The 22,030-nt window shown below is 42.0% G+C and overlaps 1 protein-coding gene across 1 annotated transcript in view; it reads left to right on the forward strand.

The window, feature by feature from the left end:
* The window catches only part of MOSPD2 (motile sperm domain containing 2), a 118,453-nt gene that overhangs the window by 91,839 nt on the left and 4,584 nt on the right, over positions 1 to 22,030 (forward strand). The window contains exons 10-14 of the mRNA XM_077294170.1: positions 7,154 to 7,266; positions 7,639 to 7,735; positions 9,373 to 9,469; positions 9,924 to 10,053; positions 21,385 to 21,487. Coding sequence (XP_077150285.1) covers positions 7,154 to 7,266; positions 7,639 to 7,735; positions 9,373 to 9,469; positions 9,924 to 10,053; positions 21,385 to 21,487 — 540 coding nt within the window. The remainder of the gene's footprint in view (positions 1 to 7,153; positions 7,267 to 7,638; positions 7,736 to 9,372; positions 9,470 to 9,923; positions 10,054 to 21,384; positions 21,488 to 22,030) is intronic.

Here is a 22,030-nt window from a genome sequence, read left to right on the forward strand (position 1 = left end):
GAGAATGTCTTTGTTGCCTATATTAACCAATCAGAGCTCAGGTTAATTAACTGTAGCAAAATAGAAGCTGAGCTGTGATTGGTTGCTATTGGCAGCCTGATAAATCCCCAGCCAACAGGAAGCCCTCCCCCCTGGCAGTATATATTAGCTCACACATACACATAATAGACAGGTCATGTGACTGACAGCTGCCGTATTTCCTATATGGTACATTTGTTGCTCTTGTAGTTTGCTTATTAATCAGATTTTTATTTTTGAAGGACAATACCAGACTTGTGTGTGTTTTAGGGCGAGTTTTATGTGTCAAGTTGTGTGTGTTGAGTTGCGTGTGGCGACATGCATGTAGCGACTTTTGTGAGATGAGTTTTGTGTGGCGACATGCGTGTAGCAACATTTTGTGTGTTGAGTTGCATGTGACAGGTTAGTGTAGCAAGTTGTGTGCAGCAAGATTTGTGCATGGCGAGTTTTGCGCGTGGCGAGTTTTATGTGTGGTGCATTTTGAGTATGTGCAAGTTTTGTGTGAGGCAACTTTTGCATGTGGTGCAACTTTTGTACATGTGGCAATTTTTCTGTGTGTGCAAGTTTTGCATGAGGTGAGTTTTCCATGAGGTGAGTTTTGCACGTGTGGCGAGTTTTGCGTGAGCCTAGTTTTGCATATGGCGAGTTTTGCATGTAGCGAGTTTTGAGTGGTGACTTTTGTGTTTCGACTTTTATGTGGCGAGGTTGGTGTGTGTGTGTGGTGAAATGTGTGCTGAGGGTGGTATATGTGTTCAAGCACGTGGTAGTGTGTGGCGCATTTTGTGTTTGTGTTCATATCCCCGTGTGTGGTGAGTATCCCATGTCGGGGCCCCACCTTAGCAACTGTACGGTATATACTCTTTGTCGCCATCGCTCTCATTCTTTAAGTCCTCATTGTTCACATCTGGCAGCTGTCAATTTTCCTCCAACACTTTTCCCTTCACTTTTTCCCCATTATGTAGATAGGAGCAAAATAGTTTGGTGAATTGGAACGCGCGGGGTTAAAATTTCACCTCACAACATAGCCTATGACGCTCTCGGGGTCCAGACGTGTGACTGTGCAAAATTTTGTGGCTGTAGCTGCGACGGTACAGATGCCAATCCCGGACATACACACATACATACATACACACATTCAGCTTTATATATTAGATATACCTGTATGTAATCTCCTGTATATAGTATATACCTGTGTGTCATCTCACCTATATATAGTATATATCTGTGTGTCATCTCCTGTATATAGTATATACCTGTATGTCATCTCCTCCTATACATAGCATATACCTGTGTCATCTCCTCCTGTATATACTATATACCTGTAGGTAATCTGCTCCTGTATATAGTATATACCTGTGTGTCATCTCCTCCTGTATATAGTATATACCTGTATGTCATCTCCTCCTGTATGTAGTATGTACCTGTATGTCATCTCCTCCTCTATATAGTATATACCTGTGTGTCATCTCTCCTGTATATAGTATATATCTGTGTGTCATCTCCTCCTGTATATAGTATATACCTGTGTGTCATCTCCCCTGTAAATAGTATATACCTGTGTGTCATCTCCTGTATATAGTATATAGCTGTATGCCATCTCCTCCTGTATTAGCCCTCGTTCACACGTTATTTGGTCAGTATTTTTACCTCAGTATTTGTAAGCTAAAATGGCAGCCTGATAAATCCCCAGCCAACAGTAAGCCCACCCCCTGGCAGTATATATTAGCTCACACATACACATAATAGACTGGTCATGTGACTGACAGCTGCCGGATTCCTATATGGTACATTTGTTGCTCTTGTAGTTTGTCTGCTTATTAATCAGATTTTTATTTTTGAAGGATACCAGACTTGTGTGTGTTTTAGGGCGAGTTTCGTGTGTCAAGTTGTGTGTGTTGAGTTGCGTGTGGCGACATGCATGTAGGGACTTTTGTGAGATGAGTTTTGTGTGGCGACATGCGTGTAGCAACTTTTTGTGTGTCGAGTTGCATGTGACAGGTTAGTGTAGCAAGTTGTGTGCAGCAAGTTTTGCGCATGGCGAGTTTTGCGCGTGGCGAGTTTTATGTGGTGCCTTTTGAGTATGTGCAAGTTTTGTGTGAGGCAACTTTTGCATGTGTTGCAACTTTTGTGCATGTGGCAATTTTTCTGCGTGTGGCAATTTTTCTGCGTGTGCAAGTTTTGCGTGTGGCGAGTTTTGCACGTGTGGCGAGTTTTGCATGTGGAGAGTTTTGCGCGTGGCGAGTTTTGAGCGGCGACTTTTGTGTTTCTACTTTTATGTGGCGAGGTTGGTGTATGTGTGGTGAAATGTGCACTGAGGGTGGTATATGTGTTCGAGCACGTGGTAGTGTGTGGCGCATTTTGTGTGTGTGTTCATATCCCCGTGGTGGTGTGATTATCCCATGTTGGGGCCCCACCTTAGCAACTGTACAGTATATACTCTTTGGTGCCATCGCTGTCATTCTTTAAGTCCCCCTTGTTCACATCTGGCAGCTGTTAATTTGCCTCCAACACTTTTCCTTTCATTTTTTCCCCATTATGTAGATAGGGGCAAAATTGTTTGGTGACTTGGAAAGCGCGGGGTTAAAATTTCACCTCACAATATAGCTTTGACGCTCTCAGGGTCCAGACGTGTGACTGTGCAAAATTTTGTGCCTGTAGCTGCGACGCCTCCAACACTTTTCCTTTCACTTTTTCCCCATTATGTAGATAGGGGCAAAATTGTTTGGTGAATTGGAAAGCGCGGGGTTAAAATTTCACCTCACAACATAGCCTATGACGCTCTCGGGGTCCAGACGTGTGACTGTGCAAAATTTTGTGGCTGTAGCTGCTACGGTTCAGATGCCAATCCCGGACATACATACATACATACATACATACACACACACACACATTCAGCTTTATATATTAGATATATATATCTTCTACTAGGTGTAAAATATACAAAATGAAATGTAAACAGTATTTACACTTTATAGTCATAAAAACTGCATCCCACAGATCAACTGTTCCAAGAGTTGGAAAGTATCCATTACAAAGCTTTATCACTTTTGGAAATCGATCCTCTAATCCATGGCTCATGCATTCTGTTAAATACTTCACGTTTCCAATTCCTATTATGTATTTATTTTTTTCAATCATCATATATATATTTGCACTGCTTGCCTAAATTTTAGTACTGTTAATAATTTTATATAGCGCCGACATATTCCGCAGCACTTTATATTATAGACTTGTACAGACAATAGACATTACAGCATAACAATAAACACAGATCAAAATAGATACCAAGAGGAGTGAGGGCCCTGCTGCTCGCAAGATTACAAACTATGAGGAAAAGGGGAGACACGAGAGGTGGATGGTAACAATTGCTTTAGTTATTTGGACCAGCCATAGTGTAAGGATCGGGTGTTCATGTAAAGCTGCAGGAACCAGTTAACAGCCTAAGTATGTAGCAGTACAGACACAGAGGGCTATTAACTGCATGAAATGTATGAGAACATGATGCAAGGAACCTGATTATAGTTGAAGATTTTGAATGGGCCACACAGGGATAGTTAGGTTAATGCATTGAGGCGGTAGGCCAGTCTGAACAAATGCGTTTTTAGGGAACGCTTAAAGCTGTGGGGATTAATCGTATTAACCTGGTTAGAGCATTCCAAAGCATTGGCGCAGCACGTGAAAAGTCTTGGAGACGGGAGTGAGAGGTTCTGATTATTGAGGATGTTAACCTCAGGTCATTAGCAGAACGGAGGGCACGGGTAGGGTGGTAGACAGAGACCAGGGAGGAGATGTAGGGTGGTGCTGATCCATAGAGCGCTTTGTGGGTGAGGGTAATAAGTTTGTACTGGATTCTGGAGTGGATGGGTAACCAGTGTAATGACTGGCACAAGGTAGAAGCATCGGTGTAACAGTTGGTGAGGAATATCATACTGGCTGCAGCATTCAGGACAGATTGGACAGGGGAGAGTTTGGTAAGAGGGAGACTGATTAGTAGAGAGTTACAATAGTCCAGACGACAATAGTCCAGAACAGTAACAGAAATTGGTAACAATGGTGCTTTAAGGTAAAGCTCGATCACCACCTATAAACTAATTATACTGCTGCATCTTTTAAGGCTGATTACAGACGACCCCATTGTGTGGGAAAATATATAGCATTTAGTGATGGGCACGTTTTCAGTCTTTCGCAACATATCCAAAGGATTTAGACTAGTCACAAAGGCGAGCACTAGAGCCGACTAGTCCTGCCTTATTTGACAATGGCATGCCCACTGAGGCGTGACTGTGACCACTGATCCAGCCGCACTCTCTCCTCCAGAACTTTGTATCCCACAGCGGCGTATGAACGCTGCGACTTCGGGCAATTGCGTGACCAAAGTCACGGCGCTCTCAGGCAGTCGTGGCATGCTAGGTGTGTGAGCGACTGTTCCTCAGTGTTAGTACCGTCAGATTTGGTTTTCTTCTGCACCGTGAATGCTCAGCTAACATTGTGGCTTGTGTGCATTCTGCTGGTAAATGGGATCAGAAAATGTGACCTAGAGAATCACAGGTCACAGAGGTACATTAGCACATTACATGCGGACAGGATGCCTTCTTAAAGTATTCTCACTGAAGTCTAAAATGTCACCTAAATGTTGCCAAGCAAATAAAATGGCAAATGTGTGACAGTTTGCAAATGAATGCCTGATCGCATCAGGAGCAGACTGCTCAACAGATTTGTTTTTTTTCCCTGTCAAAAATGTTAAATGCATTTTTATAAACTTTTGCCAAATAATACTGTCAGGCAGGAAAATCCGGAAAAGGAAAAAACTGATAACTTTTTTTTAATTGCCGACAAAACTTTATAAAGTCTGAGAAGAGTAAAAATTCCGGTAAATGTAATGTGCGCAAACCATAAACCAAGTCCCCTTATTGTATTAGGCCCTGTTCAAATCAGGTTTTCACATACAAGCTAAAAATACCCATATGCTATATTTCCAGATGGAAGCCAACGGAGGTGTCCTTTTTTCTTCTGTCTGGCCAGTATAAAATGGCAGAACTATAGGTGCTGTACACACCTTTCATTCACTTCTTACATTATATTGCTCATTCTACTTTGCAGTTACTTTGCCTATCCTAATATCAGGATACCGCGATAAAGACGGGCCAGAAGATCGCAGCATCTGGTCACACAAAATCCTGCACTGATTAGAACTGCTTCACCATCCTATTAAACAGTGCAGGTTTTTCTTGCTCTGTCATTCCAAGGGTTTATCAGTTCAGTTGATCTCCTGGAGCGTTTCATCCTGAATTAACTTAGCTGTTCTGTGTTGGCCACTCTCTTCTGCTATATATGCTAGCCATTGGCACTTGGGAGTTGCCAGTGATAGTTCTATTTCCTGATAAGGTGTTGGAGGAAAAATTCAGTGTTTGAAGTTTGGCGAGTGTTCAAGAGATTTCTGTTTGAAATTGGTGTGCATGTTTATCTTCATCCTCTCCTATTTGGTTTATCCTACCTATTCCCTCCCCTGCGTTCCACCCAGTTGTTTTGTGAGTATTTTTGTATGATTGTAGTTTCCTTTCATCCCTGTCTGTCTTCCCTTATCTGTCTGGTTAGTGTAATCCTTTTCACTTCAGTCTCATACCACCCTGGGTGCGGGAGAGAACACATAAGGTTTAAGACAGGAGCATAACAAAGTACATGTCCCAGCATCTCCACCTTCTGGGGTAACCTTGGAGACCGGGATAGACTAGGGTGCCCCCAAATTCGATGGATCAGGTAGATGCCCACAGTCCCAAGCCACTATGTGACACCTCCTCTGTGCTATGCCTGTAAGATGTATGACAGACAAGAAAGCAGGCACGAATTGACAGACCCACCCTTCTTCCTGTAATCGTTTTAGCATTTCTGCTGCTAGATCCAGACTGCACTTGAGAGCAGTCAGCGGACACAGCAATTTAGACAGAATGGAGACACCCAGTGCCCGGCACTTAGGAGTGATTTAACACGGGAATGACAACATCATTTTTAAAGATATGTATGAAAACTATTTGCGCAGATGTGACAATTACAAATTGACATTATTATATGAATGGTATTACCACTGATAAGTCTCAATTAGGTAAGTATTGGCAAGGGATCTAGTTTACACAATTCATAAAGTTCTGAATAACAGCCGCCTACTACCAAGTCATAGTTCCATCGTTTTTGAGGTTGAAGGTAGACATAAGTCCATTGAGTTCAACCTATAGCCTAAAATGTTGATTCAGAAGAAGGCAAAAACCCCATGGGGCAGACACTACTAGCTCCATGTTCAGCTCCATTGTCCGGTGGACTTTATTGGTGTATGGTAGGAAGAGTTCAGTGGATCGAGCGGTCGGTGGTGTGCCAAATGAGGAGTGCTCTGCCCGGAAGCGCTCGCTCAACTGAAAGTGGTTTGAGGACGTAAACCATGTTTCCGAAACAGGTTGCATTATTGGTCCATGTTTTGAACCGTAGCAAGACAGTGCCAACGCTTGGCGCTGCCTACCGGAACTCTCGTTTAGAACCACATTCAGCTGAGTGAGCGCAACCGGCCGGAGCACTCCTCAGTCAGGAGACCACAAGTCAATCCTCGACTGAACTCTTCCTACCGTACACCGATATGGTCGTATATACACGCGTGTGTCTTACTACTGCATTTGGTGAATGAAAGCGTTGTATTATGCCGCAGTAAGTGGCACCGTTGCAGTTTTACTTTGTCATTCTTTGTCAGTTTTAAGTATCAAGTTGTCTGAGAGGACAATGACCATTTAAATAATCATCTAATATTTATAACCCTATGTGTAATCCATATGTATGTGCACATATTTAGAAAATGTTTGTTTTGGTTTTATGGCCCCAAAGTTGTTTCACATTTATGACAGTACTGCAGGATCCGTCGTAAGTGTATTGCACCTTTAGCTGGAGCAAAGCCTCAGGACAGTTCTAGGCTGGATTTACGTCTTGTTCTGTAGAGGTTTTACAAACCTTAAGTTGCTGTTCTTGTTTTATCCTATTACTACACGGACTGCAGAGGAAGCAATTTCTGTAGGTGTCTGTAATGGAGCGAGGAGATAAAAGGGTTTCAGTCAAATGACAGATCAACAGATTTCATCCTCGTTGTTTTCTATTGCAGCTACACAGCTCAGAAGATCATTTCAAACACGACGACAGCGAAAAGGCTGATGCCAAGCCAAAGAACAACAGGAAGACGCCATCCGTTTTTAAAGGGCCTTTTCTGCACATCAGGTATGTTAGAGATCACAACTCGCTTCCAAGGTTCACTTTTATAATGTTGGTGGCTGTGAAGATTGAGAAACGCGTTTCTTAAAGCGCTGACATCAATTACGCTCCATCTTCAGAAGTGTATCTCGCCACGGCTGACGTTTTGCTGATTTATCTCATTTGCGCACCAAAGTCGCGTCTTTCTGTTGATTTTTTTTTTCCTCATCTGCTTCCTTCTAAAGGAAAACTCCCAAAGGGTTGACGACGTTTCATTTTCTGTCCTTGCAAAATGAATCTTCGGAAAGTTCTGTAATAATCTATCTTGCAACATCTGTCTTTTCTCCTTAAAAAAGTTACCTTTGTATTTGTTAACGTTGAATTAATTGTTCCTTTTAGTCCCGCAGAGGAATTACATTTTGGATCCAAGGAAAGTGGAGAAAGGAAATGTGTTATTGTCCTTAATAATGTCACCAAAAATACAGTGGCGTTTAAGGTAAATCAAGCTTTCTGTTCTATGGGATATTGTATTTAAAGGGCTTTTTGAACGGCCTCCTGCAGTACTACATCTGTCCTGCAGTGGCGCCAAAGGAAATCCCAACAGGGAGAACTTTCCCTGGCAAAATCGGTGGTTTTGAAAAGGAGTGTGAAAAAGGCAATGTCAACCAGAGAAGGGGTTATCTGTGTGGGGAAAGGCTTCCACCTCCACTAATGTTGATGCTAAAATATATGTTCTATTATATAAGAATAAAAAAGTCGCCTCAACTGGCCCTCTCTGCTAATTTATGACCACATCAAAGATCAGTTCTCAATTGATGTGGTCTGTGGTTATATATCAGTGTAGAGGAGCGTTACAAACTCTCTGTCAGAACTTAAATCAGTAATTCTGCAGCCAGAAATAGACGTGGCCACACAGAGGCGATAGAAGGAAAATTGTGCAACATTTTTAAAGAAACCCAGTTGGAAAGAAAAATGTAACCAAAAATACATTTAAGAAAAAATAGAAATTCCCCAAAGGTGTCCATATTGTTTGAAGCACACTTTCAGAGTGGTGCCTCTAATCTGAGTTCCCTGACCGTAGGTTTATACTTACCAGCTGCCGTCTTCAGCTCTTCCCGGCGCCGCCCCAGTTCCGTGCCGCCATCTCGTAACCACAACTTCTGACTGACCGGTAGTTAGAAGTAACAGTCACCAGCTTTCAATGTAAGTCTATGAGAGTCTCTTCCTGGCGTCATTCCGGCTCTCATAGACCTACAATGGATTTTGACTTCCGGATCACCCAGCAAACACTGGAGCAATCTGCTAGAGACTGACCTGAGTGGCGCCAATAAAAGATGAAGGTAAGTATAATACTAGGTGCAGAGAAGATTAGTAGCACCACTCCAGTACTGCAATTAAAGAAAATGCTGGAGTGGTGCTTTAAGGGTTTTTAAGTGCTTTTTTCTTTTTCTTTTTTTTTTTACTTTATAGTTATTTATCCTTTCTGTTATGGAAATCGGCCCTAGCTTTTTTCTTAGATCTTTTATATTATAGCAGAGCAGATCAGTAGCGTCGCTTTAGGCTGAAAGGGCCAGCCGCTATAATGTGTCCCATAGAAAGCACATAGAGAATACAAGAGATTCTTCTCCCCTATTTCTCTTGTATACACTTAAAAGCTGAAATATGAAGGGCAATTTACAGCAGAGATGAGCTGCGCTGTGAATCCAGCACTGGGGCGAAACACTAGAACTCTTGCTGAAGCAGAGGCATCTGCGTGTGTCTCTTTGCCTATTTTTCTAGCTTAAGCCTCTTCTCTCCATACACTTCTATGGGCTGCAGGTATTACCTGACCTCGCAGTGAAGCTAGCCAGTCTCTTCTGCAGGGATTCTGCTGCTTTTTCTGAGCTCCTCTGCACTAATTTATTACCACAGACCACATCAAAGGAGAGCTGATCTTTGATGTGGTCATAAACTAGCTGAGAGGGCCACTGAGTGTTACTCGTGAATGGAGGGAGAAAAGAATCTGATAACTGGAGAAAGCAGCATTTTTCTGTAAAAAGATACGTTGCAAAGTTTCTTTTCTTCACTTTTACAATTGGTTTATGTTACGTTTGTTTAATTTGGCACAATTGTACCCATACATTCTGCCTTTAGGTTAGGACAACAGCCCCTGATAAGTTTCGGGTGAAGCCAAGCAACAGCAGTTGTGAGCCTGGATCGACGGTGGACATTGTGGTCTCCTTGCATGCAGGTAATGTCGTGTGATCCAGGGGGTAACTTCTATTAGAAGACATGTAAGGGGTTTACATTTAGAGATTTGTCTTTTTCATTCAGGGAGGATTTTTCTATTACAAATTTCCATCTCTCGACTTTACACAAAAACCATTTGCACTTAAGAAATGTTCCATAGAAGCTATAAGGAGACTTTTAGGTGGACGTTTCTCATCACATAAGTTTGATAATATAAGGGAAAGCTCAAGACCTTGTCATGACAAGCCGAGACAGTGATTGATTGCACTGCAATTACAAAAGGCTTCTCCACAGGTAGATACCCAGCCCAGGAAATGTGCCGCACATTCAGGACCAATTGGCTCCAAGTGTAATCGAAAATGTATTGGCCTCTTAATCTCCACTTGTTAAACATTTGTTCCTAAATTGCTTTCCTCCTCATTTTTTTCCTTGTTGTTTTCTTTTGCATTACAAAGCATCCACAGCATCACTTCAAGACCGCTTCTTGGTAATGGCTGCTGAGATGGAGCAATCATCGGGGACAGGAGCACAGGAACTGGCACAGTTTTGGAAGGAAGTGCCCAGGAATAAGGTCATGGAGCACAGGTAAAGCGCCCCGATATGGCTCCATCCAAGGTGGCAGCTATTTATGTGCTACAGTAACTATACTCCGCTGGGGTACGGTAATACGCGTTCTTGGCAGCAAAGCTCGTTGTTTTAATTTATTCAGCTTACTTTCTTCATGTTACTGAGCATTAGAATGATAACACCTGGTCCATATATACCATACCTCCAGTGTTAATGCACCAAATTAGAAGGTGCACCAGAGGACACGTTTTTGCAGCTTTTATTGAGGTCATTTCATCTCCATCGTGCTCCTTCTAGTGATGACCGCAAACAACCAGAATTATTAGCAGTGACTGTATTAAGGTAGCACTCCAGGTTTGTTGGTTTTAATTCATCATGTCGTTAGTCCTCCACTATGTGTAAATCAGGTAGTATTACATTACTTTATGTTCTTTTATATAACTGTAAATTGATGCTATACTTGTCGTCAGTTACTCCTTGTGATCACGGGGTGGTGACCCCCTAGAATTGCTTGCAGATTATCATGTTCTGTGAAATAGGTCACTATCTTAGTCACTAGACATTTCTTATCTGCTGCCATTGCATGGACTGTATCACTGAAGTTCTTCACGGCGGGGGGGCAGAAGCTTATATCCAGGATAATGATGATGACTGCACAGTGCCTGTAACAAAATTGTAATGTAGGAGCTGACAGTTCAGCTCCCTTACTGTTGCTTATAATATGTTTGCTTGTTTTGGAGAATATAGGGGGACAGATAATCACATAGTGAGAAGATGGAGATGGTAGATAGATGCCCATGTGGTGCTGCACTGATGCCAAGTGGGATTAATGGCAGAGCATAAAGTAAAAAAAAATGCATGATGAAAGCCAGAAATCAAGATAGAGGCTGAGGGAAAGAAAATGGGAGGTTGAAACACATGGTAGTAAGTGCTAAGTATAAAAGGCAGTCAGGTGAGTGCTTCTTTTAAAGTGATCTGGACCTTTGGAGCTCCACCAGGCATATTTCTGACTTAAATATGTGGAAAATGTTTTGTTATGCATCGTGTATATTTAAATGTTTGGAAAGATGGTGAGATTCAGACAAAAGATAGATTGGACTTTTCTTCTGAAGAGAAGCAATGGTAGGTCCAACTCTGCACTGATTTCAGCCTATCAACAACAGGTCCGCCATCTTCATTTATTTTCCCAATCCATGAAAAAAGCGGAGAATATTAGCCAAATACCCGCTAGTATCTGGCTTATGTACATGGGGAGCCAACTCCAGTGTTGCGGAACATCTCACTGCATCCATAACAAGCCTGCCGTCACTATTTTCTGACTTTGTTTACTTGTGCGTTGTTGTTTTGGGGCCTTAGATTTATCCAATTTTCTTATAAATTAGCTTCCACCATTAGAACTATCGGCAAAGGAATCCAGGTCTTGCCCCATATAACAAATGTACAAAGATCCGGGCACACATCCGTGTGATGCATTACGTATATATCGGTATGCAGTCTAGAAATATGTTTGGTAAATCATATAGACCTTCATCAGATGGAGGGGTGGACTAGGTATTTAGTGGTGTTAGGTCTATCGTAGATCCCTCTGTCCAGCGCCATCCTCCATTGCTGGATTTCCACTATATGTATTGCCGTTACAGAATACCTAGTCCTTCCGCAGTCTGATGAATGTCTATGTGATTGAACGAAACATGACATATCCCATTGCATATCAATAAACCAATATACTTTTTGCATCATAAAGAATGCCGAGTTCTCTGTGCCACCATTAGGACTATGAGACGATGACGCATGGATGGAGCGTCTGCACTGTAGGAGATTGACCAAAACCAGTTGGGAAAAAAAGTGGGATCATCCTTCCAAAGCAACCAGTCAGTTCTAGAACTTATTTTTCTAAAGAAGCAGTGTGCTTATTTGCTATCCGGTTAACAGGTGCAAAAAAAAAAAAAAAAAAAGTGGAGCAATTTCTTTCTCATGTAACCGATGCCAATGTTGGGTCTTCTTCACAATAGGGCGAGTTCTTCACTGGTAATACAGTGTGGGCTTTTTAGAAGTTATCTCTGCATTTTCATCCAAAATAAATGGATTGTCCAATTGACAGGAAAAAATTGGCCAAAGCGAAGAATGTTAGAAACCTATACATTCTCAATCAATCCCTCTAGGTCAGGTGCCTGAAGAACCAGACATTACCAACTCTTGTCCAGAAGAAAACCATCGGAGTGTAGGAGGGCTGAACTGTGCATTATAGGGTCACAGGCGTAGCATTTTGATAAGAAATCTCATTATTTTACTAAAACAGTAGCTATTGGTCAGAAATAACATCGGCTAAAAGCATTAAATGTACTTGGCCGAAAATAATAGAAGAAATGGTATTATCTGTAATTACTTTGGCATTTAAATCTTATGAATACTGTAGGTTCAAAAGGTTTCGTCTGCGGAACGCACGGAGACTTCTGAAGTTTAATGAAGCACCAACTTTGCCGCTGAATCGTCATTAATTAAGTTCTCGCTCCGAATTGGTTCCCATTTATTATAATGAATAGAGTGGTAACATGGAGACGTTGTTCATTACATAAGTCCCTCTGTTTTCTGGCAATTAATTCTTGTTCCGAAGTTCAGAGCCTCTTTGAAGTATGATTGTTTGTGTTGCTGTTCACGTCTTTGCTTTTAATGACATGCGGCCAGGCATTAATGAAGGTGCACTCGAGAATTAGAAGTACATGTACACTTTGGATTTCACAAGCGTTCCCATTATCGGCAAAGATTATTATGCCCAGCGTGCAGGTAATATCTGATCGCTCTACTTTTAAAGTTTGCGGTGGAAATCCGACATTACCGGGACACTTTCACATAGGAAGGATGTAAGTGCAGATCCGATTTCATTTTGAGCATTTTTTAAAGCAGTCCCCTAGAATTATTTTTATTGAATTCAGCATTGATCAATAATCTTTATAGCTGATGATTACTTCTAATGCCCAGTCTCCGACTTGTGCTTCCCCCTGTCCGCCAGCCTTCTGACAGGGGGACTTGGCCAAGCTTCTGACAAACACATAACTGACTTCTTGATCTCTTTCTCATTTGTAACTGAAAAAAAAAGATAAATGGAGAAATTGCTGGAATATTGTTTAGTGTTCCTTAAAGGGAATCTGTCAGCAGGTTTTTCCTATGTAATCTGAAGACAGCATGAGGTAGGGGTTAAAACACAGATTTCAGAGATGCCTTTGTTATCAAGCTCTGTGGTTTTGTCTGCTTTCAGTGATTGTTTTAGCACCAGGAGCTTCTTATTGCAGGGACACAGCAGCAGGAGCCTCCTGGTCCAACTCCGCCCCCTTCTTTGATAAGCATCTCACTGTTTATAGTCATTGTCTGTACAGAGCCTGGTGTGGGCGGGGTTAGCTGAGTGTGGGCGGGGTTAGCTTCCTCGGCTCTGCTTCATGCTAAATCTAAAAACTGTGTCAGAATGGCTGCACCCAGTAAACTAAGTGATACATCGTTGAAGTCAGGGAAGCTTTGCCTACATCATGCTGCTCTCAGATGAGATGGCAAAAACCTGCTGACAGATTCCCTTTAAAAAGAGGACCTGTCAAAAGTGAGCAGTTTGTGCTCTTATCTTATTCCTACTGCGCCCCAAGTATTACATTGTTTTCTTTTTTAAATCCACCATATGGTTCCTGATATATAGAACTTTTAATTATGTATTAGGCTATGTGCACACGTCAGGATTTCTGGCAGAAATTTTCCTGACAAAAACCAGACATTTCTGCCAGAAATCCGCATGCGTTTTTACCGCATTTTCTGCCAGAAATCCGCATGCGTTTTTACCACGTTTTTGCTTTTTTTTTTTTGCGTTTTTTCCCAATGCATAGAATAGCGTTAATTAATGAACATGCTGCTTTTTTTACCGTGATGCGTTTTTTTCGCGGAAAAAAACGCATCATGTGCACAAAAATTGCAGAATGCATTCTAAATGATAGGATGCATAATGCATGCGTTTTTAATGAGTTTTTATAGCGTTTTTATCATGAAAAAAAAGCAAAAAAAACTTGAACGTGTGCACCTACCTTTACTGCTAATCTTCTTAGTCTTTACCAATTGGGGTATGGCTGAGAGGATTCTTTGTTGGCACCCCTTAAAGGGATTGGGGTACTGGTCAGTGTGCTCCATTTAATGGTGCTTTAATGATGGTGAGTTCTGGTAGGTATTGGTGCTAAGCACTATTGCACTTTACCTTGAAGCTCTGGTTAAGGGGTCTTTATTAATTGCTCTATATTCATTTATTATGTTAAGTTGGTCAGGGCTTCACTCAATGGTTGTTGTATGAATTGAAAGTTTTTCAAATATTATGACTATGGTTATGGTTCCTTAATTGTTATATTTGATTATTTGTGCAAGCACTTGATTATAAGTGTTGTTTTTTTACTGGGATTGGGGGGACATAGAGATTCAGATGTGGTTATCTGGGTAGTGGTCGTGGACAACCTCTTTTAAGGCTGTTCTGCATTATTGCCCCGTAATCACCAACCCTTGCTAAAGACCATAAAAGTTAAACTGTGCACACTACATAAAGGCAAATATCCAAAAGACCCTCAATATCTCCCATATTGGCTACTGCAATATCCTCCACTGTGGCCTCCTGGCTGCCACTCTCGCCCCATTCCAGTCTGTACTCAGTTCTGCTGCCCCATTGATCCATCTGTCCCCTCACTACTCCTTCACCTCTGCCTTAACCCTTCCCTGGCTTCCCGTTCCCTAGTGGATCCAGTTGAAATTACCGTACTAACACTATTTTACAAGGCTGTCCATAATCTGTCTCCCCCATACTTCTCCAAACTAATCCACCAATACTTCCCCTCACATAATCTCTGGCTCCCACAAGATCTGCTTCTCTCATATGTTCCTCACCCATTTGCTTCCCAAGATTTTTCCCCTAGAGTACCCCCCATCCTCTGAAATTCAGTGCGTCAGTGCATCTGATTGTCTCCCATGTTTGGAAGCTTCAAATGTCACCTGAAAAGACATCTCTTAGCCTACAGCCTGCAAAAATCCTCCTCACCACCACCGGAACTGCTCCAACTACTGTCTTCCTCCCCAGCACCCATGAGAGCAGGGTCCTCTCCCCCTCTGTACCAGTCTGTCAGCTAGTATGTATATATATATATATATATATATATATATATATATATATATTGTGTGTGTATAAACCCCCTTGCACATGTACAGCACACTGGAATTTATGGTGATTTAAAAATAAATACGGTAATAGAAATAATATCTCTCAAAGGTCAACATCTGATGTTTTTTTTTTGGATTCCCTTAGTATCGCACAAGTGATGGAATTATTATCAAGACACCAGAGATTTCCATAGGTTCTTTCACCTGTGAGATATTGATAATCTGTTAGGGCCTGTAAAGGACTGGAGTTTGGGACACGCTGGTTTGGAGCAGTCGTGTTGGCTAGGAGACCAACCACTGCTGATAGGCTGCAGAGGTGGCCAGTAACCTAGGCAACGAGCAAAAAACTATAACATTTAAAACAAAAAACCTTTATTTTCCTGATTTTTAAATAAAGGTAAATTACAAACTTTTTTTTTTTTTTAACATGTATGGTACTTTGCAGTTTTTCCCTTTTAAGAAGTTGGGACAACCCAATTAAAATAGCAAAAGCCATGGAAGCTGTTCAAAGTCCGATGTCGAGTTCCACTTTTGTGCACTGTATCTTGCTACGAAATGCTGTATCTGTAGCATAACTCAGTTTTATTTCCAAAGGCATTCAATTACTGGAGCAAAAAATAAGAGTAAATGCAGCTCTCCGGCAGGTTCTGATACCTGTGATTCTCTGGGATAGTGCAGGATAAGGCTACTTTCACACTAGCGTTAACTGCAATCCGTCACAATGCGTCGTTTTGCCGAAAAAACGCATCCTGCAAAAGTGCTTGCAGGATGCGTTTTTTCACCATTGATTAACATTAAGCGACACATTGTGACGGATTGCCACACGTCGCACCCGTCGTGCGACGGATGCGTCGTGCAGTGGCGGACCGTCGGGAGCAAAAAACGTTACATGTAACGTTTTTTGCTCACGACGGTCCGCTTTTTCCGACCGCGCATGCGCGGCCGGAACTCCGCCCCCACTTCCCCGCACCTCACAATGGGGCAGCGGATGCGCTGGAAAAATGCATCCGCTGCCCCCGTTGTGCGGCAGAGACAACTCTAGCGTCGGGAACCTCGGCCCGACGCTAGTGTGAAAGTAGCCTAAGGCTCAGTCATAACTGCAAGTGTTATATTCCTAATCTGAACTCCTCTTTGTGCCACAATAACTTTCTTTATAGTCACTGGCGCCTTTGTGCCCTCAGCACTTTTTGTTAATCAAAATCACAAAATAATATTTTTTTAGTTCTTGTGACCGTTCTTGAACCATTAGTAAAAGCACAACCTCAACTAAAGGGATGCATTCTACTTTACAAAAAAAAAAAAAGTGGTCTCCAGCAGTCATGCTGATGTTGAAGTGAGCTCAATGATTGGCTGCAGCGGTGACAGGTGCTGTAGTCATGTCACCAGTGCAGCTAAAATACAGAGACCTTATCAGCGGCAAAGATTTTACCTTGAGGAGCATGACCACTATTTGTCTTTGTTATTTTACATGACTGCAATTGTTTGGGGAACACATTTTTGAAAGTGGGAAGCTCCTTCAAGTTACCAAATTCTGGCTGCCTACCACCAGGAAGGAGCGTAATAGCTTCCTGATGAAGGCTTTATTATTGATGGATTGGTTGTTCCCTAAATCTTTTTAAGGAAGATATAAACTTTACACATATACCTCAATTAAAGGGAATCTGTCATCAAGTTTTTCTTAATGATTTGAGATCAGTGTCATGTAGGGGCAGCGAGCCTGATTTCAGGGATGTGTCACTTATCAGGCTGTGTTCTGTAGTTTCAATACAGCCAGTGTTTTATCAGCAGGAAATTATCATTCCTGGACTAGGTCACATGCAAGTCAGTCCGGCTAAACTATGGAACCCCGCCCCCACCAGTGATTGGCATAGGAAACTGCTAATCCGTGCTGGGGGGTGGGGTTATACCGACCACTCCTACATCTACAGCTGGAATTCTATGAAAACTGCACCAAGCAGCCCAATAAGTGACATAATGCTGGAATCAGGAACTCTGTCTCAACATTATGCTGCTGTCAGATGGCAAAAGCAAAGGTTTTACCATCTTCAGATATGAGTGTCAGTCTCAGGACCTGTCAGCTCTACTTCCGGCTTATGCTCAACACAGGAGAGAATTTCTTGTTCTGGTAAGTCATCAGTGCTGTGTGTGATGGTGGCTGGCTGACCTCCTCGATAGAAGACTTCACCACGATCATCAATGGAGCACGGTGACCGGCTCCACTGCGCAGGCGCCACATTCCGAGCCCCGCAGTGTGAATGCATCATAACACACTGCAGGCGGGATCTAGGGCCTCCGCTACAAGAAGGCGCCGGTGACGTCACGACAGAGAGGAGGCGGCGCCCGGAGGACACAGGGGGATGATGGACGGCTGCGAGGCGGTTGAGTCAGGGGGAGAAAACGTACCTCCCTGACTTAATAGAGGTATGGCGGGAAATTTATAAAAGTCTTTATTTCAGCGTCTCTAGGGGTAATAAACATAGGAGCCACCTTCACAGAATGCAGCCTTAGTGCTGCTGAAGGTGGCTCTTTTACTTTAATAGGCCCTGGGGGGGTGACAGGGTGCGTTTAAGTTTATGCTAGCTTCATAGTTTTTTGAGCAACAAGATGACAGCCGTTCAAATAACTATTCTTTGCAAATTGCCTCTTCTGAGAAAAAGAGGACTTTACTCTATAGCGCCACCTATTGGAAGTAGTGATCCTACAAGTCACAATCAACCCTCTAATGAGTCGTGCAATATGACTTAGGATAAAAGCCAAATCAGTATCTCAATTCGCAGACACGGTGTTTCGGGCTGTTGGCCCTCGTCAGTGCGAAGCATGAGAACTAATTTGGCTAGATGAGAGGCTCTGGACTGGGGTCTAAGGGGTATCGTTTCTCCTTACAAATTATGAATGAAGAGGCGACAGAATCAATAGGATTTTTAAATAAAACTTTTCATACCCAAAAAGTTTTGATACAGGTTTGTTAAGCTAAAACATTGTACTTCATGGATTAACTATAATGTTAAAGAATTACCTTACTGTTATTCCCAACTTGGCAAGTTATCACTTGCTGATCGCTCGGGGTTCCAGGATGAGGGTCTAAATTGGCCCGTCGGAATGTATTCATTAGTCTATGGGTCTGCACTTGGGCTAGGTGGGTTCCCAGTGGTGGGAGCCCTACTTGCACAGGCAACCCACTCTGCTGTACATGGCCTGTCCTTGCATTACATGGTTGACCAGACATGTGTTATGGCCTATTAATCACACATGTCACAAATGTCAATTTGTTGCTAAACTTTCAATAATCCTCATAAACAACTATTACCCTTGACAATGTCATCAGATAAACAAGAGATTGTATTGAATTAAAACCTAAAACAAGTAAAAAGTAAAAAAAATTAGGACAGGAAGCCTCCAAATAGTGAAGAACACTGACTACAAATCACAAATGTCCAGGTCAATCAGTTGGACTTATATTGAAATCCGTAAGACCCTTACTTGTCAAATAACAAGAATAAATTAAATAAAGTACTGGTGCAGATGCAAAGTACAAAAGTATGCAAATAAAAAAAATGCATTGAAGTTCAAAATGGACTGTGTATGCTAAAGTAGCGCAATACCCAAATATAAAACTAGTAGGCTGTCTAACCTGCATAGTATTGATACCTATACACGGTCCATGTATGGATCTGACATGACTATCATACTCTAGTCAGCAAAGAGTGAACAGATAAAAGCTTAAATACTTACGTAAGAAGGCTATCCGGATAGAGTATAGTGTGCTGTGTCTCCAAACACCCCAACACCGTTTCGCCACGCTTCCTCCGGGGACGTGTTTGGAGACACTGTACTCTACACTCTTATTGCCATAGTGTTGTACATTGCATCTGCGCCAGCACTTTATTTAATATGTTCTTGATATCTGACAGGTATGGGTCTTATTGATTTCAAATAGAAGTCCAACTGACTGACTTGGACATTTGTGATTTGTAGTCTGTGTTCTTCATTATTTGGAGGCGTCCTGTCCTATTTTTGACTTTTTTACTGCTTTTATGTATTCAACACAAAATATATTTTAATAATTAAGCTTGTGTCTCTTGTTTATCCGGTGACATATTTGATACATTGTCACTGGTAATAGTTGTTTATCATGTGTTATATTCTGTATGTAAGATGCGATCAGCTGGGGACGCTTGTAGTAAGTGGTCCCTGTAGACAGATGGTGAGCACAACCTTAGAGAAGAGGTTGTATATGGATTGATCGGTTTCCGAAACTTCAGCTGTGAGTAAAGTATTTCTAATATTAGAAACGTCATGGGAAATGTAGACCATAAGGGAGACATATGACAAGTTCACCAGCTTTTTCAAACTGATCGTTGTTGTCAGCGACACCCCTAGACTTGCTTACTGGACAGATCATATTCCCACAGATCATCTGGTTAGACAAAGTGCAAATTCATGATTATGACACTTCCTAACATTCTATAGAATTATTACAAAACTTAAAATAATTACAAAACTTTAAAAAGGGTTTTGATGGTTCAGCATAAAAAAATTCTCTGACTTCCATCTGGGTCCCCTTCCATCCTCTGTTTTCATCACCTTTGTGTACAGAACATATCACTACGACTAGCTGCTCCACTGGCTGCAAATCTCACAAATACAAGTGAAATTGTAAGGGCCTCATATTACAGGGACAGAGGTCTTCTCTTATTTGCCAAAATCACACCAAAAATATTACACTATTTGGCTTATGAAAGCCCTTGTCTACTCCTACTCGGACAACCCCTTGTGAATCCCTATGTTTCCTCCCCCAGTAAAATAATAACACATCTGAGGTGCCAGTGTGATCCATCGGTGTTGGCACTGGCTTTCCCAGGGATCAAGTAACATTATGTCACGTGATCTCTGTGGCCAATAAGAGCTGGCTTCACTCTCCTCTGTTTTGAACGGCGAGTATAAGTGTTATTATTTTACTTGGGAGAAACCTAGGGAATCAGAAGGGGCTGTTCAAGTAGTTGACATCCCCTTGAAAGAATAGAGGACACTTATTTTATTATATTCTTGAGAATAATATTTTTTGAGCTATTTTGGGTAATCACAGATTAGACCTGTCCCTGTAGAATGGAGCATTTGCATAGGATTGTATATTTAGGCTGGTTTCACACATCAGTGTTGGCTCTCCTGACCTAAACTCAACAGCCTCATTTATGCCAATGAGGATTCTGTATTTGGGTCAGGAGATTCATGGCCACTTTGTAGATTGCAGTTGTTACTCAGACTGTGAAACGTGATGTGTGAAATCAACCTTATGTAATATTCTTTATCCCTCAAGTCCTGTCCTGGTTTGCGTCTTCATACTTTTCTTAAGCAACTCATATATTGTCTTACATGTAACCTTCTCTCTACTCTATGCATTCATTTTCTCACCTCGTGCTTCCCAGCTTCTGGGATTTCCTCCCCTTTTCCATCAGACCCTGTCTAACCATCTAAACCCGCTCTAAAAGCTTTCCTCTTCCACTAAGTATAAGCCCTGATCTGAAAAGTTCCCTATAGGCACCTGACATGTCTAGAGGCATTTACTCCATTCCCTAGGATTGTAAGCAATAATGAATGGGGCTCCTACAGATTGTGGACTGTAACATAACAATCAGCGGCCTCGGTGGTTCTCTGCTCTGACGGAATGTTGATGACCATCAACCAATCAGTGGCCACTAATTGTCTGCGGTCCAGTAGTGGATACCCGCTTTACGTAGTTTTGCTAGTAGCTCGTTCTCTTTGCTATGCTACTATTGACAGCCTTCAGACTACGGCCCCGGTTGGCATAGGTGGCAGCTTTTATGAAGAGCCTTTGGGCAGCACGGTGGCTCAGTAGTTCGTACTGTTGCATTGCAGCGCTGGGGTTCTGGGTTCAAAACCCACCAAGGACAACATCTGCAAGGAAATTGTATGGGTTTCCTCCGGGTTCTCTGGTTTTCTCCAAAACTCCAAAGACATACTGATAGGGAAATTAGATTGTGAACTCCAATGGGGACAGGGATGATGTCAGTAAAAGACTATGGAATACGATGGCGCTAAATAAGCAAGCATAAAAAATAAATTAAGAAAAGAGCCAATAACCCAATAATATGTTTCATTAAGTATACATTTTTGTCTTGAGATTTCTGAATCTCGTCTTGTTTTTGTATCTTCCAGATTAAGATGCCACGTTGTAGAAGCCAACAAGCCGGCCACATTAGGAATTAAAGAGAACGCAGTGAATAGGCCATTATTAACCAATGAAGATCTGCATTTTAAGGTGATAATGTCTGCTAAATGGGATCATGGGCAAGTAATTTAATTTCTACAAAGTAAAATATAATGATATTATAGAATAGTGTACACCAGAGGTGGTCAGATATCCAAGGGTCGCAGCCAGCTGCCATTATGAGTCCTCAAACACAGGTGTATCCAAGTACATTCTTCAACCTTGGAATTGATGTGATGGTCGGGGAGATCTGTGAGGTCCCCATACATCTCAGATGGTCGGGCGATCCCACCAACTCCACTGTATTTCCTGATTATCTATAGTCGCTGTTGTCTGTGTTACTTCTCAAACGTTCCAATTTTTTGTGCGGAAGTAGACCGTCTTCATACTACGACCACACAAGGCCAATACCATGGTCGCATCTAGGCACTTCTGACACATATGAAGGCAGCCTTATTATAAATGGCAATTAGCATGTAGGATATTGTATCAGGTAATTGCATTGTGGAGTAGGCACTACAAGTAACACCTCTGCATTTCGCTGATGTTACACACTGCTGGAGGCCACGCTGTAATTCCAGCACAGTATTTGAG

This window comes from Ranitomeya variabilis, chromosome 3, assembly GCF_051348905.1.
Source record: "Ranitomeya variabilis isolate aRanVar5 chromosome 3, aRanVar5.hap1, whole genome shotgun sequence".
In the NCBI taxonomy this organism is placed as follows: Eukaryota; Metazoa; Chordata; class Amphibia; order Anura; family Dendrobatidae; genus Ranitomeya; species Ranitomeya variabilis.